We start from the raw sequence: 25,625 nt of genomic DNA on the forward strand, positions 1-25,625 counted from the left end.
GACACCAACATGGAGCTGATACTCTTGTAGGCCTTATATGATGGATTGTGCACCGTTTTGACAGAGTTTATGACGAGAGGCGCCCATTGTGAAGTCCTTAAGTCCATGCTACTGAAAGCCCGATTTCAGGTGTTTGACCTGACCTTGACCCGACCTGTGACCTCAAAATTCAACTTTAAAGTACTCATCTGAAGCGTCTCGTCGCGTTCTTTCGTTTGCCGCCTCGTGCGTTTCGCTGCGCCTATTAGTTCTCGAGTTATCGGCTGGGGGCGTTTAACGCCCCCCCCCCCCTCAGCAAACGGTGGGTGGCGCGAAATACCCCAGCAACTGCCGGGTTAAGGGATATGAATATGTGATGACCGGCTAGGATCATTCAACATGTTGCAACTTGCAAGCTAAAGACAGCCATGCCGAAAGGTGATATGGTCTTGATTCAGCTATGACTTTCTCGTGCAACTGATATCTAGGTCCTGAGGTGGCCAGACACCGACACGACAGGAGCGCAGGTGTCGCCAAGCTTACCGGTCTGATCATAATTTCTTAGAATAAAGAACGACCTACCAGCATGTCGTTTGTCACGTTTCGAATATAACTGAAACATCGATTTTACACACGACTTCAATTCTTTGAAGGCAGCCATTTCAAGCCACCCCGGCCATAATTCTTTCTCAATGGATTGCGACTGTATTGGCCTCCAGAAAACGGAGCCCTGCTCCGTTTCAGTGGTGTGACACGCCGAACTTTGGAGCTGTTATTGATAACGATGGAGCGCTTTAAATGCTCCAGTTCCGCGGATAATTGGAGTTCGCTGCCCTAGATACTGTTCAGAGGTGGCGCCAAAGTGGCCTGGAAGTGTGATACTCAACCGCTGCCAGATGACCGTCTCAAATGGAGCAATCATGGCTTGATGAAGTCTATTTGGAAAGCACCAAATGGGGAGACTGTAGTTTCGCTTGTTCGGAGGTATCGCTCGTCAAGCATATGACATTACAATGGATTGTAATTGTGATATGCTTTGTCCCGTTTTTAACTAGCCTGGCTGCACCATGTGACTACCATAAGCCTATTGCAGAGGGATGGATAATGGATTGTTGTATTTTGTTCGAATAGGTACAAGAGTCACGCATTACTCATGGTTGAATACCATGATGTTCTTCTTTTAGACAAACATTGAAATTGAAGAAGGCTACGCATATAACTAACTTAAACTATATTTAACTTTAAAAGGAAATGAGTTGGTACTCGTGCACTAAAATGCATAATAATACTTAAACTGAAATACCAACTTAACCCTCGCATGTGTGCGGCGTTTTCCAGCTTCTAATGTGTAGGGGGGGGGGGGGGGTCGGTTGGACCCCCCCTTGCCGTTTGGCCCCTGATCGAGCTAGAGCTTCGCGAAAAAAACGAGCGTGTTGCCCGTGACGAGAGGAAGCCGATGATACCCAATTTTAAGGTCCTAGGTCATTGGTTGACCTTCCAGGTCAGGTCAATGACCCAAAGTCGGGAAAATCGGGACCTGTTAGAAAGTCGTAAAGTGTGGCTGCTAAGGGGTTTTTCGGGGTGCTGATCACGAATATCGTGTTAGTTTTGATCACAGATGATGTCTTGAAGCATTTAGACCAGGTCGGGTCAGGTCAGGTCAGGTCAACCAGTAGGCGTCGTGACGGGTATTCGTAGTACGTGTCAACCGCCTCTGACAGCTTCGTAACATGTTACGAAGTCACCAAAACTACTTCGTAAATGTTCAAATGGTTGCTAAATTCGAATTCAGCTCCAAAAACTAGCCTAGAAACATGTAAAACTCGAAAAAGTGAACCGAGGTCACCCGAGGTCACCAAAGGTCAATGACCTGACCTGACCTTCAGGTGACCTTGACACACACGGGAGTAACATCAAATCACATGTTTGAACGTTTGAAACCACGAAAAGCTTGCAAACACGCGGCTAGTGCGAGCCGACATACGCGAAATCGCGATTCCGGCCAAACATGGTCTCGGAAAAGAGGTCACAGGTCAAAGGTCATTTGGGTCAGGGTCATGAAATTTTTAGGGTAGGTGTAAAATTGATCAATGCGAGGGTACTGAAAGTTTCGTCGCGATCGGCCGCTTTTTACGCGAGTTATTCGCGAAAAACCATGGGGGGGGGGTCCATCCGACCCCCCCCTACACATGCGAGGGTTAATTTATTTCCTTAAATATTATATTATTCTACCATTTCTTATCATTACATGCGCAGCATAACATTATTCTCTACTGGTGGTTTCGAGAAGGCTTTGTTTCAAATAAGAAGTGAAGACTTTTCCTGAAAAACACAATCGTCGCCATCGGATTCTGGCATTCCAGTCGTGTCGGTCGTCGGCTGCTTTCCAGTCCCACGTTTACCGGCGGGCGCTCTGCAGCTAACACCCTCAGCGCCACACCACACAGACAATGGACTACGCTCCTCCCCTCTCTCCGCTCCTCCTCTCTCTCCGCCCTCCCGCTCTGTCTTTCGTCTGCGTTACCAACACAACAGCTCGCTAATAATTGGACGTGCAAGTTGGTAAGTGGCAAAAACTCGGCTCCATTCGGCGGTGTCAGTAGCAGCTGCGTCTGCCGGCGAGCGGCCGGGGTGGTAGGGAAGTCAAGGACGAGCTGTTAATTCGATATTATTCGTACCTATTAGTGATACAATGACGGCCTAGCGAATATGGCACTGATGATGCCATGCCAGTCAAGGTCCCGCACTTAGCCAGTGTCACTCTGCTGAAATAAGACTTTCAGTCACCGTCTAACACTCTGCTAATCTAGCGTACTCGAAGTCTCAAACCCTGCTTCTTTTGAACGGGGCACGAGTCACTTGATAATGGAGACTGGTTAAGTTTCTAAAATAACTACAAAATTTCTGCCGCTTCACATTTTATCTGTTTTGCAAATAATGCAAATGTTGCATGTTGATGAAAAATCTTGAACGGGAATATTGTCCAATAAATACAACACATTTTTACTGGGAGGTCTATCCCCTCCCCCACAATACACAAAATTACACTCATGGGTGAACCCAACCAAATGCGATAAAAGTGAATTATAGATATCATCCATGTTGTTATACTGCTTGCAACTTTTAGTCCGTGACAGTTGTGGTAGAACACATTGATCTACAGAAAGGGCTGGTACTCAGTGCTATTACTCATGCGGCGACCACTTACGATGGATTTATTTATCATGAGCTGGAGGGGGGAGGAGGGCGAACGCTGATCTTCCAGCACGCACGGTACGCGTCAGTCGGACTGGGGGAACGGGTGGGGACGAACGACCGCTAACAGGCTATGGATTAGTGGCGGGCGCCGGGCCCGTGCCGTCGATTAAATCGGCCGTGCGCATCCCATCGTGTCAGCACGCGGCCGTATCGGCGGCGTGCTGCGGCCGGCGGGCCGGTCGGCGGGCCGCTCGGTCCCAGCTAATTGGCTGTGCTGCGCGCTGCACGGCAGTTACGGCCCGCTACCCTCCCTCGGTCCGCTGCATCGGACGGCATTAATTTGGCTCTCCCGGCCGCGGTCCGCCCCCCAGAAGGAGAGACAGTGACAGTCGGCGCTCCCCTCCAGAGCGACTCGGTAGCTCCGGTTACAGAAGGAACCGTCTTGGTCCCAGTGTCGCCGAACGGACCCTCCTCGTTCCTTTTTGTGACCTGGCAGGAAAGGAACTCATGCGACACTGCCTGTCATGGCTAAACTGTAAACAGGCCAGACCATCAGTAACTCTTCCAGACCAAAAAGGCTTTTATACCTCACCTCTTGGCCGATAAGTATCGAGCTACAGCAGCCCCTCTTACCTCTAATTGGGATAACGTTTCAGCTAAAGGAACGAGTGATACGTCCGCCATATACCGCCGTATTCGTTACCGAAACCTAACTCATCAAGTCAAACGGTGACCTCCAGGTCAAGCCAATGCTTGGAACTAAAAGCTAGATATTCATAAATAGCATATACTAGGGTGACCCGCGTGCTCCGCAACGCGAAAAGGGGGTATTTACGATCGGCGGCTGTTTGGTTGTTCTTGTGTCGGTTGGGTTATCTATCCATTTCGGTCGATTGCTTTTTGATATCTAAACGTTTTGGTTTGGAAAAAAATATCCATCGGATCGAGGTGCCCGTGTCTGATAAGCATGCTTTCTACTTCAGAACCTGTCAATAGTTCAGTGAACCTGTCAAATGTGTTTTATAATTCAGGTGCGTAGTTTTTTTTTTTGACAAATGAAAGGCGTAGATAATTTTCGCTAAAAATGGATTTGCAGAGGTTTGAAACATTTATATTTTTAAGAATACTGTTGCTTGTCATGCAAACGTGATGATTGGATCTTGGAGATAATTGAATGCTCTTTCCAATGATAGCATTTTCAATTGTCAAACGTATCAGGTTAAGCAGAAAAACCCGTGTAATTATTTTGTGGCACATTATTGACAAATAGCATTTTCTCCAGCGATTTGTTCCACCTTGTTTTTGATCAATTAGCTTTTCACAATTTTTCCATGAGAGGCGGTACATTTCTCTTGTCAGTAGGCGTTGTTTTAACTCTCTCAGTCTGATGGTCACGGGAAAATAAAATAAAATCCAAAATCCGTTTAAAATGGCACTTTTTGAAATGAAATTGCCCTCACACTTGCACGTGGCGCGTGCCACCCCTGCACCGCACACTATTCGATTGCCCGTTCGATTCTCTACACGATGCTGTTTTCCCCGTGCCGATCGGGCGCACGGCTACCGAGATATTGCACGGGGAACGGACCCGTGTCGGGCAAATTTAGCCATTTTCGCCCGTTTTTGCCAGCCGATTTATACATGTAAAGTCTATGACGCGAATTTGCACTTTTTGGGCACGCGCCACGCGCTCGCTATCGATCCGATCGAGCCGAGACCGCTCAAAGGCACGTTGTCCATCCTTGTTCTATAACTTGCGCAAATTTCAGCGCGGTAGGTGCAACGGTGTGACCTGTAACCCGCGCTACGTAGCACCATGTCGCGACCTTCGTAATAGACAGAAACTACGCCCTCCTCAAATAGTAATATAGACAAGCGGCTGCGCCACTTGCTTTGCTGCGTGGTAGGAAAAAATTGCGGCACCAGCCAATTTGCTTTCGAATGGTGTTTGATTCATGTCGATGTGTCGTCTAGAAGCATAGATATGGACGGAAATGTGAAGAGAATTTAAAAAAGAACTGTTCTGAGGGCGCTGGTGGATGAAATTTGGGTGATACGGGGTCAAGACGGGTCAAAGGGGTCAGCCCCGGTCACTTTGGGTCAGGCCAGGTCACATAGGTCACCTCTCGTCCGCTGGGATCAGCCCGGGCCACTGTTCTGCTTTTGTCTCCACCACTACCCCTACCCCTACCACTACCCCTACCACTACCCCTACCCTACCACTACCCCTACCCCTACCCCTGTCCCCTACCACTACCCCTACCACTACCCCTACCACTACCCCTACCACTACCCCTACCCCTACCACTACATCTACCCCTACCACTACTACTACCCATACCACTACCCCTACCACTACCCCTACCACTACCCCTACCACTACCCCTACCACTACCCCTACCACTACCCTTACCACTACACTACCCCTACCACTACCCCTACCACTACCCCTACCCCTACTCCTACCAACACCGCTGGGTCATGTCAGGTCACAGAATAATTCGTGCCATTCCATTGCCCTTACTCGATTTTGTCGGAAATGGCGCTTTGTGGCAAATGTGGCGCATTGCGGCAAATGCGGCGCATCTGTACCTGTTGTTTGAGCATGCATCTTGACACCAAATTACACCCATATCGGACTATATTTGACAAAACTGTGCGAGTTGCGGCGAAAATGACGCCCTGAGATAATTGTGGCGCATTGCGGCAAACGCGGTGCATTTGTAAACTCGTATCACAAACTGTTGCCATTCAACGAAAATCTACACAATCTCTCGCCACTATTTATTCAAATTAAAACTTGCCCATCCGCCAATGCGAGGTACTCGCCGCCGATCGGCATGCATTTAGTCCCCAAAGTTTGTCGACCCCGGCTCTCAATGAAGATCTACGAACCGATCGAAATTTCATTGGCGTTCTTCCAGCGCGCCCCACGCGCAAACCGTGCACCCCAGCGAGTCGGAACCTAGAAAAGGCGCTGACCCGGTCTATCACCTATAAGGTGTGCAAATTTCAACCCCCTACGATATACCGTCTGCCCTGTAGGCGAGTGGAATTGAACCCACTACCCATCCAGGATGATGCGCCTGGATATATTGCAGACGGTGCGAACTGCAATATATTGGGGAGACCAAGTGCGGACAGACAAACAGACGGATCCTGTTCAAATAGTAAGATAGTATTCAAATAGTACCCCTACCACTACCCCTACCACTACCACTACCCCTACCCCTACCACTACCACTACATCTACCCCTACCCCTACCACTACTACTACCCATACTCCTACCCCTACCACTACCTCTACTACTACCCCTACCCCTACTACTACCCCTACTACTACCCCTACCACTACCCCTACCCCTACTACTACCCCTACCACTTCCCTACCCCTACCGCTACCCCTACCACTACCCCTACCAACACCGCTGGGTCATGTCAGGTCACAGAATAATTGGATCCAATCAGTACTAAAATATCAGACTTAGTGTTCCCAGCCCTGCCCCTATTCGTGCCATTCTATTACCCTTACTCGGTTTTGTCGGAAATGGCGCTTTGTGGCAAATGTGGCGCATTGCGGCAAATGCGGCGCATCTGTACCTATCGGATGAGCATGCATCCTGGCACCAAATTGCACCCATATCGGACCATATTTGACAAAACTATGCGATTTGCGGCAAAAATGACCCCCTGAGATAATTGTGGCGCATTGCGGCAAACTCGGTGCATTTTTATACTTGTATAATAAACTGTTCCCATTGAATGAAAATCACCACATTCTCTCGCCACTATTTATTCAAATTAAAACTTGCCCATCCGCCAATGCGAGGCACCCGCCGCCGATCGGCATGCATTTAGCTCACAAAGTTTGTCGACCCCGGCTCTCAATGAAGATCTACGAACCGATCAAAATTTCAGTGGCGTTCTTCCGGCGCGCCCCACGCGCGAACCGTGCACCCCAGCGAGTCGGAACCTAGAAAAGGCGCTGACCCGCTCTGTCACCTAGAAAGTGTGCAAATTTCAACCCCCTACGATATACCGTCTGCCCTGTAGGCCGGCTAAATTGAACCCACTACACGGCGTGGCGGACAGACAAACAAACAAACAGATGGATCCTGTTCAAATAGTAGTATAGATTTTCACAATAATCGTACCATATAGTTCAGTTTTGTTAACTGTGGTTGAGGTGGCAATGAAGATGATATTTATCTTTGAATGAACCAGGAACCTGCCGTTTTTATGGTCAGGGTCACGACAAGATGTAAAAATGTGCAGTTCAGACATTTATAAGAAAAAAGTGCAATATGTATTTCCAGAAGACAATTTCCGTAATGCAGTCGACAAGCAAAAGTAGAATCGTCCTGCATTACTGAACCGCGAGTAATGCAGGCCTCTTCACAGCTCAAGTATGTTCTTCTGAAGAAGCACATTGCTTCATTTGCACCACCATTAATCATCTGACAATGCATGCCACCATTGAAGTTAATGTATGCCGGCGCACGTGTGATCATAAGCGGTCCCCGGTCGGAGCGGGTCTTCTATCAGCGGAAAAGGTGCTCTCAAACACGTACTAACATACGTCCGTGGGCTTCGACCGGGATTGGTCTCTAGACGTGACGTGACCATTCAGCAGTGAATTACAAACCTCATACATCCCTGCTAAGATATACAGCGACACAAGCACGTGGCAGCTGAGGGGGAGTGGCCCCGGCGCGGCGACTTTCTTTGTATTCGTGTACCGCTGTGCCATGTTTTCCGTCTACTCTTGACTGGGCTGCTACGTCCGAAGAAACTGAGCCGCGTTTGCGAGAGACAGTTGCATCTCAGCCTGTGCTGTCTTATTTAGTGCGCTCGGACCGGTAGGCGGAAGCATCGGCTGTGCTTCGTAAAAAAAAAAAATGAGACGGGAAGTTTCCAAATCAATGCGAGAGATGAAATAGCGCAGGCCGGCAAACAAGTTGGAGCCGAGTCGCGTACACAGCCCTGTCCTGCGTTAAAAATTCACCAGGCGCTTCTTCGCTAAATGAAACTGCATTCGCACTTCTGACAATGCTATCAGCACCGTCGTAGTGTGTGTCGGCCCTGCTGTGCCGTCAGCGTACAACTGGTAATGCTTATGTCAGAACGTTCGGTGGTAACATCAGTCGTCAGAAGCCAGGTGATGACTGGACGGCGCTCCCCGGAATTCGTTCCAATTATCGCCGGGGTAATTAACGCCTCTATCAGCGGGCATCTGTGTTCCTCGACCGGCAGTGGGGGTGGGGTAGGGGGGAAGGGTGACTCAGGTGATCCCCTGGGGGGGGGACGATTGGAGGGGACAATAGGGGGCAGTGGTTCAGATCCACACGAACAGACGCCTGGACATGAAGAGGGGAAGGGGAGTCGGTGATTCAGCTGTATCTAACCAGATTGTTCGGGGAAAGGGGCGGAATCTACACCATCTAGGTTCGATTGAATACCGTCTTACGCGACCACTGACCCCCCCCCCCCCCCGCACTGTCTGTGAATCACCCATGTTAACACCAGTCTAATGCTAAAAATACTCACGAAATCAAAAACGCTAAATGAAAATGTTCTGATATGTCTGGTAATGATGTGACTCAATGCTCCATTACTCACAGCAACTATCAATATATTGAATTAAACCAACAAATTCCACGCACATCATTGCTGTCTAATCATCAAAAACTTAAAGCTGGCCGAAGCTATTTCAGACTGATGCGCCAACCCAGCCTAATTCTTGGCTTAACTAAGAGGATTCCACTGAACGAGGTATCTTCGTAGAATGCATTTTGAATGATCCCTGATCATATGTAGGCGCGGGAACTGGGGAGGGGGGCAGTGGGGGGCAGCTTGCCCCCCAGCTCTGGGACCGTGGGGGGGGGGGGCGGTGCGCCCACAACTTTGAGACTGAATACCGCACTTTTTTGCAAATGTTTTCTTTTTTTGTTGAAAAAGCCAAGGGATGAAAAATAAGTTGCCTAAAACCGATGAGAAATCTAGATTTGGGGTACCCTAGGTTGTTCTATATTATGGTGTGCCCCCCCCCCCGTCTGAAAGTAGTTCCCGCGCCTTATTTCATTTATAAAAGGAAATCGCCATCCAGTATATTTCTCTTCTTACAAATCAAGCGGGCAGTTCCGATAAACAACTTCCAACGAGTGTTCAAAACAGACAAAGAGCAAAATCAGGAACAAAACAGGTGACTTTTGTTGACAATCCTAGCTAAATCCATCGTAAGCGCATCTTCGTGTGATGTACAACGGCTGATTGAGACAGAAGCATGCGCCACTGTAGGTAGCGCTTGCTCGATGGCGAGACATAACTTATCTTGTCACATGCTGGATAAAATAAAGGTGAGGTAGATCTATAACATATAACTTGCAAAGAACGCAAGGCATCAAAACAAAACAAAAGCACAACGTCAAACAATTACAGTCGGCGGTTAGTAAGAAGTACAACCAACGGACATATATAGCGCGACAGGTACTCATAAACCGGAGACATGCACGGACGACCCCGTACCGCGCACGGTCCACCCGCCTGACACCGCAGCGACACCTGACACCGCGGTGATACCTGACACGGAGACGACACTCTGACACCGCGCATATTGATATATCTGGCAGACGGAGACGACCCAAACGAGCCGTAACATTTCCCAGACCGGAGCAGTTCCAAACCGACCCAGAACCGCAGATACACCGCAGGCTCAAATGAGATCACGTATGGCTCAATACGATATAAAAACCGCTTCAGCCGGTTGACAATGAGGGGATGTTCTTAGAAAGTGATGATATTATGTGTAGCTTTTCACAATTGAAAAGTCTCTTGATGGATTGTGTTGATCGTTCGCCAACAAACTATCAACACTTTGTCTTTTAAGATTGTCAGTTCACTGCTGACACGTCGATTAAAAACAAGCATCAACCGATTCCGAAAAGTTCGAGCAGAGGCATTTCACATGGAAAATAGTCATCTGCAAACATGCAAAGAATTAAGACCACTTATCAACGAAAACGTAGCGCCTATCAATGTTATGATACAATGATAAATGTGAATGCCTGTCACGAGAGGCATTCAAAACGTGAGACGCACTGCCTGCGACATTTTTCCATGAGCACAGGCAAATAAAGGGAAGGTCATGAGAGATGCATCAAATATTTCATAATCAACCATTTCTTCGTCGCTAGTTGGTTGGATATAACTTGACTTGTATACTCACTAATATGTAATAATTTGACAGACTGTCATTTTCACCGTATTGTTCATGGCAATCTTTGGTACAAGGGCCTCCGGTGCCGACAAGACATCAAAAACGACACACGATTGTCGAAACCCTGACACACTTTGACACTGCACATCCTGCGCGCTTCACTGGCGCTGAAAATAGAGTCATTTGACACAACACGCGCACGGTCAACATGAACGCGACACGGTTCGCCTTCCATTGGCGAGTCCTGAGGCCCGACATTGATATTGTTTCCAGCGGATATTGGCGGCCGTACGGGCGTGGGGGCTGGACCGCCGGTGGGTCCACGCTCATGTCCCGGCAGTCTCGACACCACATCCTCCACTTGAACACAGCGGAGGACATCAGAGGGCGGCGGAGAAGCGCCGGATGGCGGAGGAGCCCCACCGTGCGTCCCGACAGACAACGTCGAAACATCACACGAAGGTTCGCCTTATGGATCGGCGGATAGCGGCCGCCGAACACAACATACGCAACTATCGGCTGTGACACCTTTTGGCCATATTTGGGTCACCCTCAGCACACTTTGCGGCGGCGCCCGTTTGTTTGGTCACAAAGTCGGCGTCACAGACCACCGTGCGGCGCGCTCAGACCACACTCTCGCGCTGATCCGAAGCCGGAGCAGTCCTGACCACCGTGTCGCGCGCACCGCCCGGCGCCCGGCCGTGGTCGATCGTGGCGTAGATGACCCGATCTCGGGAGCGGTTGGCCCTGCTCATTTCGCCCGGTCGGGGCAGGGTGAGCTCCGCGTATGTCACGCCCTCCTGTCGGGTCAGGAAGCGTCAGTCGGGGTGGGAAAGGTCAGCCAGGATCAACGCTCATGTGTAACTTTAATGAGAAGCAGGAGAGAAACGACAGCACAGGAGTAGGCAGTAAATGTCGGACTACCTTACGTAACGTAACTCGGGGCTCTATGAGCGATATTTACAGCGCACCGCCAGATTTAGGTTATTCCGTAGTCCTACCCTACTCATATTTCAAATTGTACGGCGGTCATTTCATAGTACACCGCTTACTCATACTATTCGTACAGCAACATCAGTACAGACTGACATTATCATCGCAAATTGATCTGAGATCCTGCCCGCAACTGCCCGCCAACCAAATTCGCAACAACCAAATTCGCAACAACCAAATTCGCAACAACCAAATTCGCAATTGGCAGAATTATCCATGGGTGAAACTTTGACATCACCATTGGGGTCCCAAACGTCCAAGGGGGCCTCCATTTAGTGGGGGCCTCCAAGCAATTAGGGGCCTCCAATTGCGGAAGCGGTAATTTACGAGCCACGCCAGGGCCTCCTCTAAGAAATTTTCATTGGGGGACCAGAGGCTCAGAAGCCAAACATGGGGTACCCCCAAATCCAGTTTTCTCATCGGATTTAGGCCACTTATTTTTCGTCACAGCTCTGATGCCATGATTTTTTTTTTTAATATCGATAAAGAAATGGTAGGTCACCTGACCCTACTGGTGGATCCAGGCCAGCAGGGTGACATTGTATGTAAATATCCCCCGCGGCATCCGAAATCGACGAAAATTTCTGGCTTTTTCACTTTTGACAATAAAACACAATGCCTTTATAATAGAAAAAAAATTAACGGCACAGCATTGCGCAAGGAATCTAGCCGTAAGCCGACCCCAGAAAGTGTGAGGGTTAACCTTCGCCGGCACCTGGGGGGAGGGTCGCCACCCCCAAGTTAGTTTTTCTGCTCTACACTTAACATTTTTAAAGCTAGAAACCTGATTTTCTTTGTATAGCTGCTTTTCTATCTTTTCTCAGCGTCCATTGAAAATTTCAAGCTTCTGCGGCATTTGGGTTTGGAGATATGACCTTGTTCTTCAGGTCATGTCATGTCCTAAATGACGAATACCCAATATCTTGCGATGGCTATGGGCCTTGTGAGCTTTTGACACGCTGATTTCGGCTTTTTTTGCCAGTCTTACCTCCCACCTATCATTGAACATGTTGTTCTGCGATGTACAGATGTCAGAGTCAGGGTCAAGGTCAACCTAGGTCATCTAAAATTATTGCGCTTTAGGCAAGCTGAATTTACTTTTCGTGAAGTTTCTTTGACTGTATGTTTAGTAAAAGCTTCTCACTTCATGATCAAGTGTAATAGGGACACACAAACCGATCTGTGCACACATCAGTACATACACAGACATACACAGACATACAAACACATATCATTGACCTTGACCTAACTTGACGTGAAATGACCACAGCCAGCAAATTAGTCGGATAGTGTGACAAAGAGCTGTTCTAGCTCGCTTGGCACTAATACGGCAGCGTCATCGGTATATGATGGGTTGGCCCGCTGCTTGTGTAGGTATCTTATTCGACATCACCACAATTTTTTCTTACAAGATTTTAAGCCTTGCGGTCAAGAGCAACAGATTCTTTGGGAAGTGACGAATCCAATGATACCAATTTTACCTCATCAGGTCAGTCATTGACCTTCCAGGTCAGGTCAAACTAAAGAATGTTGCTGTTTGGGGTCACCGTTGCCCGTTGGAATATCACGTGCGCTGCTCATCATGTACCGATGACGCTGCCGTATTGTGGTGCCAAGCCAGCTAGAACCTCTTTGTCACACTATCCGACTAGGTTTTTGCTGGCTGTGGTCATTTCAGGTCAAGTTAGCTCAAGGTCAATGACATGTGTTTGTATGTCTGTGTGTGTCTGTGTGTACGAGTATACTGATGTGTGCACCGAATGTGAATGTGTCCATATTACATGAGATCATGAACTGAGAAGCTTTTGCCAAAAATACAGTCAAAGAAACTTCACGAAAGTAAATTCAGCTTGCCTAAAACGCAATATTTTTAGACGACCTAGGTTGACCTTGACCCTGACCCTGGCATCTCTACATCATTGAACAACATGTTCCATGATAGGTGGGAGGTAAGACTGACAAAAAAGGCCGAAATCAAGGTGTCAAAAGCTCACAAGACCCAACGCCAACGCAAGATATTGGGTATTTGTCATTTGGGTTATGACATTACCTGAAGAATAAGGTCATATCTCCGAAACCAAAAACCACAGAAACTTGAAATTTTCAGTGGACGCTAAAAAAGGATAGAGCAGCAGCTATACGAAATATCCGACTTCTAGCAATCAAAATGTTTAGTGCAGAGCAGAAAAAAACTACCTAGGTCGGGGTGGGGGGTGTGGCAACCACTGCCCCCCCCCCCCCATGTGCGGACGAGGATTACCTAAGTAATTTGAATATCAGGAAAATAATTTATTAAATCAGGTATTCCAACAGAGTCCCGCTTTTTTATAGGTGACCTCCGATTTGTGTTGCATCTAAGTTACCCAGGGGGCCTCTTATTTGTAATTGTAGGTACAGTACAGAGAGCCTCCTACTTCGACTACTTGCACAGAGAGCCTCCTAGCGTACATACGGCTAAGCTTCTACAGGTCGAGCGCCGGTCTCTTGTACGTACAGAGAGCCTCCTACTGTTACAGAGGGCCTCCTGTTTGTCTAGGGGGCCTCCTATTGGTTAACGGCGCCTCCTATTTGTCCAAGCGGCCTCCTATTCGTCTATGGGACCTCCTATTTGTCCAGGAGGCCTCCTGTTTCTCCAGAAGGTCCCCTATTTATCCAGGGGGCTTCTATTTTCCAGGGGGCCTCCTCTTTATCTAGGGGGCCTCCTACGTGTTCAGGGGCCTCCTATTTGTCCAGGGGCCTCCTATTTATCCAGGGGTCTTTTATTCGACTAGGAGTCTCATATTTGTGCAGGGGCCTCCTATTTGTCCAAGGGTCTCCTACTTGTCCCGGGGCCTCCTTTTTTTGAAGGGACTCCTTTTTGTTAAGGGAGCCTTCTATTTGTCCAGGGGGCCTCCTATTCGTACAGAGAGCCTCTAGCTCCTACTTGTCCATGGAGCCTCCTATTTGTTCAAGAGGTCCCCTATTTGTCCAGGGGGCCTCCTATTTGTCCAAGGGATCTGTTATTTTTCTAGGGGGCCTCTTTGCCCAAGAGGCCTCCTATTTGTCCAGCGTGCCTCCTACATGTTCAGGGGGCCTCCTATTTGTCCAAGGGGCCTCCTATTGGTTAAAGTAGCCTCTTATTTTCCAAGCGGCCTCCTATTTATCCAGAGGGCTCCTATTTTTAGGGGGCTACCTCTTTATCCAGGGGGCCTCCTTGTTCAGGGGGCCTCTTAATTGTCCAGGGGCCTCCTTTTGTGAAAGGGGCCTCCTATTTGTCCAGGGGGCCTCCTTTTGTGAAAGGGGCCTCCTTTTTGTCTAGGTCTAGGACCTTCTATTTGTCCAGGGGGCCTCCTATTTTTGCAGGGGCCTCCTATTTGCACAGAGGGCCTCCTACTTGTCCATGGGGCCTCCTATTTGTCCAGGGGCCTCCTTTTGTGAAAGGGGCCTCCTGTTTGTCTAGGTCTAGGACCTCCTATTTGTCCAGGGGGCCTCCTATTTTTGCAGGGGGGCCTCCTAATTGTACAGAGGGCCTCCTACTTGTCCATGGGGCTTACTATTTGTCTAGGGGCCTCTTATTTGTCTAGGGCCTCCTATTTGTCCAGGAGGCCTCCTACTTGTCCAGAGAGCCTCCTATTTCTCCAGGGGACTTCCTGTTTTCCGGGGGCCTCCTACTTGTTCAGGGGGCCTCCTACTTGTTCAGGGGGCCTCCTATTTGTCCAACAGGGCCTCCGATTTGTCCAAGGGGCCTCCTATTTAAACAGAGAACCTTTTATATGAATATCGGACCTCCGTTTGCAAAGAAGCTGATGCGTCTCGGGGGCCTCCACTATTGGGGTCCCAAAATGACAATTGGGGTCCCAAATGTTCGCATTGGGGTCCCACATGGGACCTCGAAAGTATACAAAGTTACACCCATGGAATTATCTATATAAGTTGGTTAGTTGGTGGGTCTCTATCCCACATTGCTGAATAACTGAAGGACCGTAAAGCCCTGCTCCTCCCGTTGTTTACCTGAGCGTAGGGCGTGTCTCTGCCGGCAGGCGCGGCTGCGTGCGGTGGACGCACCGTCGGCAGCAGGAGGCTGTTCCTGCCGCCCATGCCGACGTTCACGTGGTTGAGAAGAAGCGTCGACTCCGCTACCTCATACTCGGGATCTGCGCCGGAGACACGACATCATGGGTCAATCCAGCGCACATAGTCACCGCAGATAAATTTGATTTTTTTTATCGCATGCACTGTCAGAATATGATAGAAGCAACTCAAACTGTGTCACTTGTGTCGTAGATGCCAACGACAGAAAATTGCACCACGTAACCACACCAAAACTCCTCACCGACAGTTACGAGTACAGCTGACTGAAAGCGGACACCAATGTCGCGCTGCAGCGTCCCCGGCAATCACTGCTTGTTTAACTCACCACCGTGCCTTGAGTGTTTTGTTTGAGCCCACCAGTTGAGATCCGGTGTGTATTTGTCGGCCGTGTTTGTGTCTGTGTACGCACTCACCAAACTTGTTTGGCACCACGTCCGGATTGGTATCGTCGGCAGCGATGTGTTTGACGGAGTCGGGCGACGTCGCCGGCGCCACCCGGTACTCGGCGTCGCCGGTCGCGTCGGTACCATCCTTGATCATCAGCGAGGAGTGCACCAGGTCGGCCGGGTTCGGCGGCTTGGCTGCGCGGCGACTGCGGAGGAGGGAGAGATGGTGAGATGAGGTCGGCAGTGAGGTCAGGTCTCACAGAGTGGATAGTAGACGAGCCCATGGTCACAGACTGTTCTAATTTTCACTTTATCTAGATACTTCTATGGGTCTTTTCGTACCTCCTTCCTTTTCTCCCTGTCAATTTTACGTTTCATCTTTTCCTGTTTCCCTCATTTCTGTATTTGTTATTATGTTTCCATGTAGGTTAAGAAGATTAAGTTGGCGCTGGAATTCCGTTGTATTTTTTAACGCAGTCGAGTCCGGTTGCCGGGCTAATTATTCTGGAATTCCTGTAGCACTTCAATCAATCGAGTGAAGAGAAACATTTCGGCAAATAGGCAATGAGTTTGTGATCGTTTTCTTTGATGCAATGGTCGTAGCGTGCCATTTCGAAATGCACGGCAGCGGCGACATCAAAGGCAACATGTGGCTTTTAGGGGAATTATTATTGCTTTAAATCGTTAATCACCTCTCAAAATCCAGCACATTGCATCCAGCAATGTAGTAATTTGGAAATTCACTATCATTTTATAACTTGATAGACGCTTAGGTTTATAAATATAACTAAAAAAATATGTCATCATCAGGCACGTCTGTGATGCGACACACGTTGCTTGACTATATGCTATGATGCTATTCTCATACTATGCTATGTTATGCCTATATGCTATGCCCACGATACTATACATACTCGCATTAATCAAGGAATATCATTATCAATAAAAAACAATGATAGCCGCTGAACAGCGCGCTATGTCGAATATTGCGCAGCTAATGAGGAACCCGCCTCAGCATATAGCCAATCCGCGCGCCTTCCATCTCAAGAGGAAGATCTCGGCCGACCCTCCGTCCAGTGACGAACAGTAAGAAAAGAACTAATAGAACCCTGCTATTCACCCCAGTCCGGCCAATTTCGTCCCGGCAGCGCCACAAATTCAGGAGAATCGCCCGACTGAAGCCCTGATTGTGGCCAGAGTCCGGTTTTATTCGACTGCGGTTGCTGTGCGCGGTGGTGTGGAGCCATACCCCGGTTCCATTCCACTGCTTGGTGGGTTCCTGATAGTGATGTCAATTACAGAAAATCGGAATACCGATACCAAAACAAATACCAACCAAAATCGTGAGGAAATGCCGAAACTGAACCAGCTTGGGAACATGAGGGGATACCAACTTTTTGCCAGTTTCTCAGCCCCTTATGCATTAGTGAGGGTTTATAATACCAGCGAAATACCAAAAACATTAGGATTGAAATACTAAATACCAAGTTGATATCCGTTTGGTATCGGTGTGCCAAAAAGTTGGTATCCGATTGACATCTCTAGTTCCTGACCATGACACAGCCCCTGGTGACGCACCTGTTGTTGCGCATGCAGGCCACGACGCCGATGGCGATGATGATCAGCGAGGCGACCACTCCGATGAGGACTCCCAGGATCGGAGTCACGGATACGCTGTCCTCCGGCGGCATCTCAACTGGAGAGAGGAGGGGAGGTCAACACTCCCAGGTCAGACCAACACTCCCAGGATCGGAGTCACTGAAACACTTGTCCTCCGGCGGCATCTCAACTGGAGAGAGGAGGGAATTGAAGAAATGTCAACGCAAAGCACCAACCGTCTCATGCACTCAAAACTTTTTTACTACCTCCTGGAGAGTTCATTTTCATCAAACCCGCAAGATAATAGTATATTGAAAGGGTAACTCGCTGCTACCATTATGTGCATAGTAACGGTACGTGGTTAATATGAACTTATTCGCCAGCGAAGAGTATTATTACCATGTGAATATCAATATTACTCTCGCGATCCAGAACATCACGAAAACTCTTTCCTCCTGGGTATCGTGACTCGGGTACAGATAGTCGTTTCATGCGTGGATCTTGTTTACCCTCGTGAAGATGATATTTGAAATGGAAACAATCAGCCAATCAGAAACGAGATCGGCCGTTTGCGGTTTGAAGGCCGCGCGCATCTGTCAGTTTTCGGCCGTTGGTCTCCGAGAGCGGATGTGAGCAGTGTCGGTGCCGCGCGGCGTGGCCGTTGGTGATTGTGCTTGTGTGTTGTTCATCGCCTATAGAGCCTCTGTGGACATTTTATTGTAAGTACCGATGTGCTAGAGCATTGCGTGCCGTTGAGTGGTGCTAATTTGACCTGGTTAACAGGACCCCGTGCACGGCCACGTGGCCTAGTGTTGTGAGTACGTACATTAATTTTGTTGTGATGCTACAAGTTTATGCATTTTGTTGGTGACTTTGAAAAAGCCTTGCACTGTAGTGATCCAGTCTCATTATCTCACGCAGACGGGCGACCACCCAGGAACGCCGTCGCTCACTTCAAATATTGTGCGCTCTGCCTAATCCAATATGAGGGCGCTGAATGTCTTCAAATTGCATTCAAGTTGTATCGTGGTGTTTATTTACCGCTTGTGCATTGCTGAACGCTTTGTATAAATTTGTATGAATAAGTGAAGAGTCTCACAATGTTCATGGTTGGTGTGCCCCTCGTATTGTTTGTACGGAAGCCAAATATACCTACATTGTTGCTCTTGAAACATTTTTTTTAGTTGGTGAGCTCCGGTTAACAGAAGCTTCGTGAAGCTTCTGAAGGAAGCGTCTGTGGGTCTGTTACCATCCTCTGGGGGGTTTACACTAAAGGAAAGAGTAAACATTACCATGTGACAAAGGGTAGGCCATAAGAATATACTCTCTGTAGGAGGGTAAAGCACAGAGTAGATGATGCGTTACTCCCTAAAAAAGGGTTCCGTTAAAGATTTACCCTTTCAAAGAGTGTAACCCAAAAAATGTTACACTCTAGACAAGAGTAAATCAAAAGTGTTTACCATTTAGAAGATGGTAAAAAACGTCTGTGTGTCATGTTACCCCTCCCTGGCGAGTTTACTCTTCATGAAAGAGTAAAATTTACCATCTGGAAGGTGGTAAAAAACGTCTGTGTGTCAAGCTACCATGCTATGGCGGGTTTACCCTTCAGGAAATGGTAAAAAAGTTTTCAGTGTGTCAGGATTTAATTACGGCGACGACAAAGCAAAACATGCAATTATTCTTTGGCTGGGTGTGTTATGAGATGAGATGAGATGAGAGATGAGAGATGATTTATTTGAGCATCCATATTTACACTTGTCGAAACATTACGATTGGCGTAGAAGCGCTATGGCGCTTAAAACGAGACGCCGCTCGAAACACGTAGAAAGCAGACAATAACACTTCTAATCGAACACTACTAATCACTACTGATCTTAATCAAAATGTCAATATTAACATAGCGAAGTCGACCCTGCCTTGGCCGAAGCGCCTGTCCCCGCCCCTACTCGCGCCATTGCTCTGTATTCCGAAATGGAAGTGCTGCTCCTAGTTCTAGCAGGCAAATCTCCGCGTTTTGAGTATATAGCTCTGGACGGCCATGGCGGTGTCATGGCGGGTAACCTTTATAACTCGCGAAGGCCCATTTAGCAGTGTTTCTATTTTCTTTTTCCGAGGAATGTTTTGAAAGTTCTCACTGAGAATTTCAGTTAACCTTTCGAACAATTCTTCTCGTTCTGTGCGAAAGAGTGGACAGATTAGGAGGAAATGCTCGTTGTTTTCTGTAGCAGCACCACAACTGCACTTGGCTGAATCACTTTTCCCTATTTTGAATCTGTGGTCTTTAAGATCTGATGAATTAAGCCTGAGTCGGGTGTGAAGCCGGTTTCCAATTTTGGAACCTGTGCTTAGGTAGGAGCTGGGTGACATGTTTATACCGGCATATGCATACAGCCTCTTTTTGAAGAATTTTTGGCTGTGTTCGGCTCGTAAGTCGTTGGGTAGTTCGTTCCAGATTCTTGTTGTTGTTGGGATGATAGATCTCGCGTAGGAAGCTGAGCGGACTGCTGGGATGGTGCGTTGAGTGGACTGTGTGCATCGCAGATTTCTCTCCATCTCTAGGTTTCTCGTTTTGGGTGTGATGTCTTTTATGAAGTCCGGAACACGATCATCTAATGCTATCTTGTGATAGAGTTGCACTTTGTGGGCGCGACGTCTGTCTACTAGTGAGGTCCAGCCCAGCTCTTTCCGGAGGCCCGCTGTAGACGTCCTTCGAGGTGTGTCAGTGATAAGGCGTGCCGCCCTGTTCTGTGCTTTCTCTAGTCGGGACTTGTCAAATGCTGTCAGATGGCAATCAAATATTCGGGGCCCGCCTGGCAGGCCGCTGACGCCATCAACGCGTGGGTGACCGAGCGCCGCCGCGGGAGGTCCCCCGCCGTTCGGGGCGACTGAGGGGACGGCCCCCGCCGCTGAGCTAACCAGCCGACCATCGAAGGCATTATAAGGACGGTCTGCGCAGCTGCGCAAATACTCGGACTCAGGCAACACCTCATCAATCAGCTGCTCGCCCCGCCGTCTCTGACAGTGGGCGTGTCGACAGGGAACGATTCCCGAGCGGTGACCGTTAGGCGAGCCGGGTCTACGCTGTGAGTAGTGACACCCCATCTCCCAGACGGGCCGGCACCCCCCCCCCCCCGCCCTCCCGGCTGGGGCTGGGTTTCCGGTGCCGGTTCGTACAGCGCCGGCCGTACATGCGTCCAGTGTTAAACATAACCAAATCACCTTACATGACCTTGTGTATATTGCATATTGCCCATCATATATTGTCTTGTGCTCAGTGTGATATGATTTCCCACCTGACAACGATGCACGAGTTAACGATAGCTGTGCCCAGTCGTCGTATGTCATTTTTTTATATGCTTTAACGTTTCGGAGCTATCAATGTCTATCATCTCCGCTTTCTCGACGCATAGAGACGAAAGTATGCGGATGTACTTGCTCATCTCTCAAAATCAGTGTCATCTTGCCAAAAGTTAAGCCATAGCCCACATTGCACATTGTTTTATGGAAACTGTTCTCTCGCCACCCGCCGCCAGTCGAAGCGCCTTCCCCGTGCCCACAATGCCACCAGTAACTGGTACGCTCCGAAGCGATGGTGTTAACATCTCCGCAATTAATATCAACTCCATCACTGCCAACGAAAGGCTACAGGAGCTTCAAAGCTACGTTGACATTAACGATATTAGCATACTAGCACTATCTGAAACAAAACTTGACACCACTATACATTCCAGTCTTTACTCTCTGAAAGGTTTTCATGCGCCATTACTAAAAAACAGGACAAGGAAGGGCGGAGGAGTTGCAGTATATGTCAGAGACACACTACCTTTTTCGCAAATATCACATCTTGAGTGTGAGCTCTTTGAAACCCTATGGGTGAAAATCAAATTCCATAAAACGACGCTGCTGCTCTGCTCAGTTTATCTTCCACCGAACACCACTAGCGACCGACAATCTCAATTCCTAGATTACTTGTCTGACTGTGTCCTTGAAGCTAAACAGCATAGTCCCGATCTTCTGGTCCTCGTTGGCGATTTTAATGCTGGAAACTGCTGGCTGCCTAGTAATTCACCCAACCACTCCCCCATCACCACTTTCGAAAACAAACTGAAAAATATCACTGAAGCGTCAAACTTAACTCAAATTATTAACACAGCAACCCGCGTACAAGGGGACACCCACAACTTAAGAGATTTGATATTTGTAGACCGAACCGAACTAATTAAATCTTCAGGAGTTTTACCGGCTTTCTCAAACATCGACCATTTCCCTCTACTTATTTCTTTGTCCCTTCAGAAAATCGACGCTGACCGACATGTAACAACAACCCGCTGGGACTACTCAAATACCAACGTTGACGGTTTCATTAATACACTGAGAAACATAGACTGGAGCGCCATAACAAATGCCGACACCGATGATGCAATTGAAATGTTAACAGAAGCCATCTTGCATACTGCAGTAGCTCACATACCAAAGAAAACCGTAAAGATCCGCAATCACAAACCGTGGCTAACAGCAGAGCTGAGGCGCGAAATGCGTAAACGAGACCGGTTATTCAAGCTTGCTCAACGTCACAACTCAGAAAGAGATTGGTCGATCTGGCGATCTCAGCGCAACCTTGTAACCAGCCTTAATAGAAAACTCAAAAATGAAACCATTAAACACAAAGTACATCTACTTGTCACTAGCAAGAAAACCCCTTACAAATACCACAAAATCCTGAAAAGCGTTACGGGGTTCAAGCAAAACTCCATTATGGCTCCTCTGATTGTCGAAAATGATCTTGTAAGTGACGACCACCGCAAGGCCGAGGCCCTCAATTCGTACTTTTGTTCCCAGACAGAAATAAACATTACAGATAAACACTTACAGCTCGTACGCGAATACAAATCTTCATATAACAGCACTCAGCACACCTTCCAGTTTTCTCCCATTACACCTCGAGATGTTTTGAAGACCATCAATGGGCTGGATTCGTCTAAAGCCACCGGCTCCGACGGCGTACCGGCGAAACTAATCAAAATGTCAGCGGCTTACATTGCTGAGCCTCTATCCAGAATCTTAAACAAATCAGTCCAAAAAGGCAGGTACCCAACTCAGTGGAAGAAAGCCACAGTTAAACCAATTTTTAAAGGGAAGGGCTCCCCATCTGAGGCTGCATCATATCGACCAATAAGCTTACTGCCTTGTCTATCGAAAATATTCGAAAAACTTATGTTCACTCAGATATATGAGCACATTCACAGTCATTCGCTCTTAACACAAAAACAAAGTGGTTATCGCCCTGGTCACAACACAGAGCTCCAGCTTGCTTATCTAACTCACAGGTTATATAGAGCCATGGACTCGGGTGAGGATTACACAATCATTTACCTGGATATATCAAGATATTTCGAAAAGATTTGGCATGAGGGGCTGCTAGCAAAATGTGATAAAGAATTTGGTATAAGAGGTGCACAACTTGATTGGCTAAACTCTTATCTAAGTGACAGGAGACAAGTAGTCCAGCTAGGCCAAACTACGTCCACCCAGCGTGAGTTATCCGCAGGAGTGCCACAGGGATCCATCCTAGGTCCACTGCTGGCCATAATGTATCTAAATGGGCTCAGTAGCGTTACCAACAATGAAATGCTATTTTTTGCGGATGACAGCTCCTTACATGCCAGTCACAATGTTAATAATTTTCATGAAGTTGAAAAATCACTGCAAATCGACTTAAATCGCATCAAACGCTATGGAGACGACTGGATAATAACATTTAATGCTACAAAAACAGTCCAACAAACGCTTAGTAACAAAAAAACACACATTCCGTGCCTGGAATTTGGCGGTTCACCAATTCCCATTCGCGATTCCCACAAACACCTTGGAGTAACAATCTCAACTGATCTGAGATTCAAGTCTCACGTCAACAACATCCTATCAAAATTTTACCGCACGATGAGTCCTCTCTTCCCAATAGCATCTCTACTTCCACGACAAATCTTACTTCAAATCTATCAAATGTATGTCCAGCCCCATCTCACATTGGGTGGAGCATTGCACATTGCTCAATTGATTGAGACATCCGGCATCCAGCAAGCTGACAGAGACGGGGATACCTCGGGTGCTTACCGCGCTAATACAACTATGTACTGTAGGCTGGATGTTCTATTGTGATACCTCGAATGGGTAACTGAATAATGAATATCCAACCGGCCACCGGGAGAGTGAGCGTAACCAATTCACTGCTCTGAGACAATGAATGAGCTGCTAGTGAATAGGCCGGTACATTTATATACCGTCGAGGCATGTTTTGGCTGTTAACAAGTTAGAACTGTATACCTTTATGTGCAACATTGCGCAATGTGCGGCCAATGAATAGCATATACAAGTATGATGCTTCAAAGCCGGTCAGTGCCAAATAAGAAACATACGTCGAAGTCACTGAAAGGTCAAACAGTTGAGGGCAAACATACAGTTATCGGTTAGAGTGCTCACAATCGTGATCAAACTTATTACGACAGCTCAGTAAATATTTAATCATGGGAGCCATTCAAGGAGCCAGTTTCTATAGACACATACAGGGATGTTCACGAAAAACTGACACATTTTAAAACGACTTTGTGAGCATGTGAGAGCTCACGGAGAATTGACTTGCATGCCATTCGAAAGCCTGTTGAAAAAAGTTTTGTATCTGCATAGCTCCTTTAGTTAGCATCACATGAGCTTCCAAATAAATAAGAAAGCGTTAAAATGGGGAAATTTGACTTGGCGACAAAACTTAACGGAAAAACAACGAAGCTCTCGCGGCTGCCATCTGCCACCACGACTGAACCAGTCTACGAATTCGTCTAAAATTTGACATACCTATTAATGTTTGGATGGATTATGTTTTATACTATTGGCATATTGTGGGCAAATTCCTAAGGAATGCCAAAATTGGCAGGCTTGGAAGTGCTGATGTCAGAAACCATGGCCGCATGCTGGCAGTCACTGTAGAGTGGTACCGTGCCATCTTTTAACAGCTTCTGTTAGCTACTGTAGCGGAAATGGGTCGACGTCTACACCATTTGGTGGTTCTGGCACGTCAGGGCCACCCTACGTACAGTAACGGCGATCATCGGTCTCACACGAGAACAGGGGGGAGGGGGCACTTGTCTCGCGCATCACCTCTCACCCATAGCCGGCCATTTCGCTCTTCCTCAACTCCGTGGACTATTCCTGTGGGGTCACGTGAGTGACATGATCTGTAGCAGCGGCCCAAAGGACATCAAACCTCCCGACAAGTGCAGTGAGAGGTGTTGCAATTCTCCAGGCACGTGCCCAAAAACGGGGAATAATTTCCTGTTTCGGGCTGAGTCGTGCACTGCTCCAAAAACTCGTCATCTGCAAAATACGCTGTAACTTCTTAGAAACGAAAATGACATGATCCCAAAATATGTCAATACAAACTTAGAAGTCCACTCTATTTGCCCATAGCATGATCACCGTTCTGAGGGCAAGTGTTTTCTCGTAATTCGGAAATAAAATGTGTCAGTTTTTCGTGAACATCCCTGTACATCAACATTTCTGGGACTGACAGTACGCCAGCATGCCGTACCAGGATGTGTCTCGAACGCCTACGATTTATGTGAGAGAGCAGTGCAGAGCCGGATTACGAGCTACGGCAGCCGATCGCCTCCCCCGCGCGACGATCAAAAGGCCACTCGAGCGCGCTCGAACGAACGGCGAGCAGCTCTTTCGATGCTGTTGGGTGGGCCCGGCGCTGTCGCGCTCAGTCTGAATAGGACGATTCCGTTCGGGACGAGTCTAATTGTGTGCCGAGATTGGAAATTCGCCGGGCCGAATTGGCGCCGCTCACCGGTGCTGCTACTGACGCGCTTCTCGGCGGCCTTCAGCGTGAAGCCGTCGAGCGTGGTGGGCCGGCTGCGGCCGCGCGCGTTGAAAGCGTACAGACGCACGCGTAGCTCGACGCCGGCCGGCAGCCGCTCGGCCTCGAACTCTGGCCGGCCGGCGCTCAGGTTTCGCTCCAGCCGGCCGGAGGTGGCGTCGTACAGCTCGGCGCTGAAGCGCTGCGGCAGGCCGCCGTCGAAGCCCGCCGAGCAGGCCACGCGCAACGACTCGGACGTCTGGTTGACCACAGAGCAGTTGTGTACCGGGTCCGGAGGACCTGGCGAGAAATGAAACCAAACAGGCATCAG

The 25,625-nt window shown here is 48.3% G+C and overlaps 1 protein-coding gene and 1 long non-coding RNA gene across 2 annotated transcripts in view; one reads left to right on the plus strand and one right to left on the minus strand.

The window, feature by feature from the left end:
- Window positions 1-9,268: 9,268 nt before the first annotated feature.
- LOC122383597 (nephrin-like) overlaps window positions 9,269-25,625 on the minus strand; it is a 113,603-nt gene continuing 97,246 nt past the window's right edge. The window contains exons 12-16 of the mRNA XM_043370190.1: window positions 25,286-25,594; window positions 17,422-17,539; window positions 15,871-16,049; window positions 15,377-15,519; window positions 9,269-11,193 (exon numbers count right to left, since the gene is read on the minus strand). Coding sequence (XP_043226125.1) covers window positions 11,017-11,193; window positions 15,377-15,519; window positions 15,871-16,049; window positions 17,422-17,539; window positions 25,286-25,594 — 926 coding nt within the window. The 3' untranslated portion in view covers window positions 9,269-11,016. The remainder of the gene's footprint in view (window positions 11,194-15,376; window positions 15,520-15,870; window positions 16,050-17,421; window positions 17,540-25,285; window positions 25,595-25,625) is intronic.
- LOC122383598 lies at window positions 11,112-17,576 on the plus strand. Its single transcript, XR_006256868.1, has 3 exons — window positions 11,112-11,167; window positions 15,406-16,069; window positions 17,440-17,576. It is a non-coding gene; the product is annotated as an uncharacterized LOC122383598 (long non-coding RNA).

Source organism: Amphibalanus amphitrite, unplaced genomic scaffold (genome assembly GCF_019059575.1).
Source record: "Amphibalanus amphitrite isolate SeventyFive unplaced genomic scaffold, NRLGWU_Aamphi_draft 000168F_arrow, whole genome shotgun sequence".
NCBI lineage: Eukaryota > Metazoa > Arthropoda > Thecostraca > Balanomorpha > Balanidae > Amphibalanus > Amphibalanus amphitrite.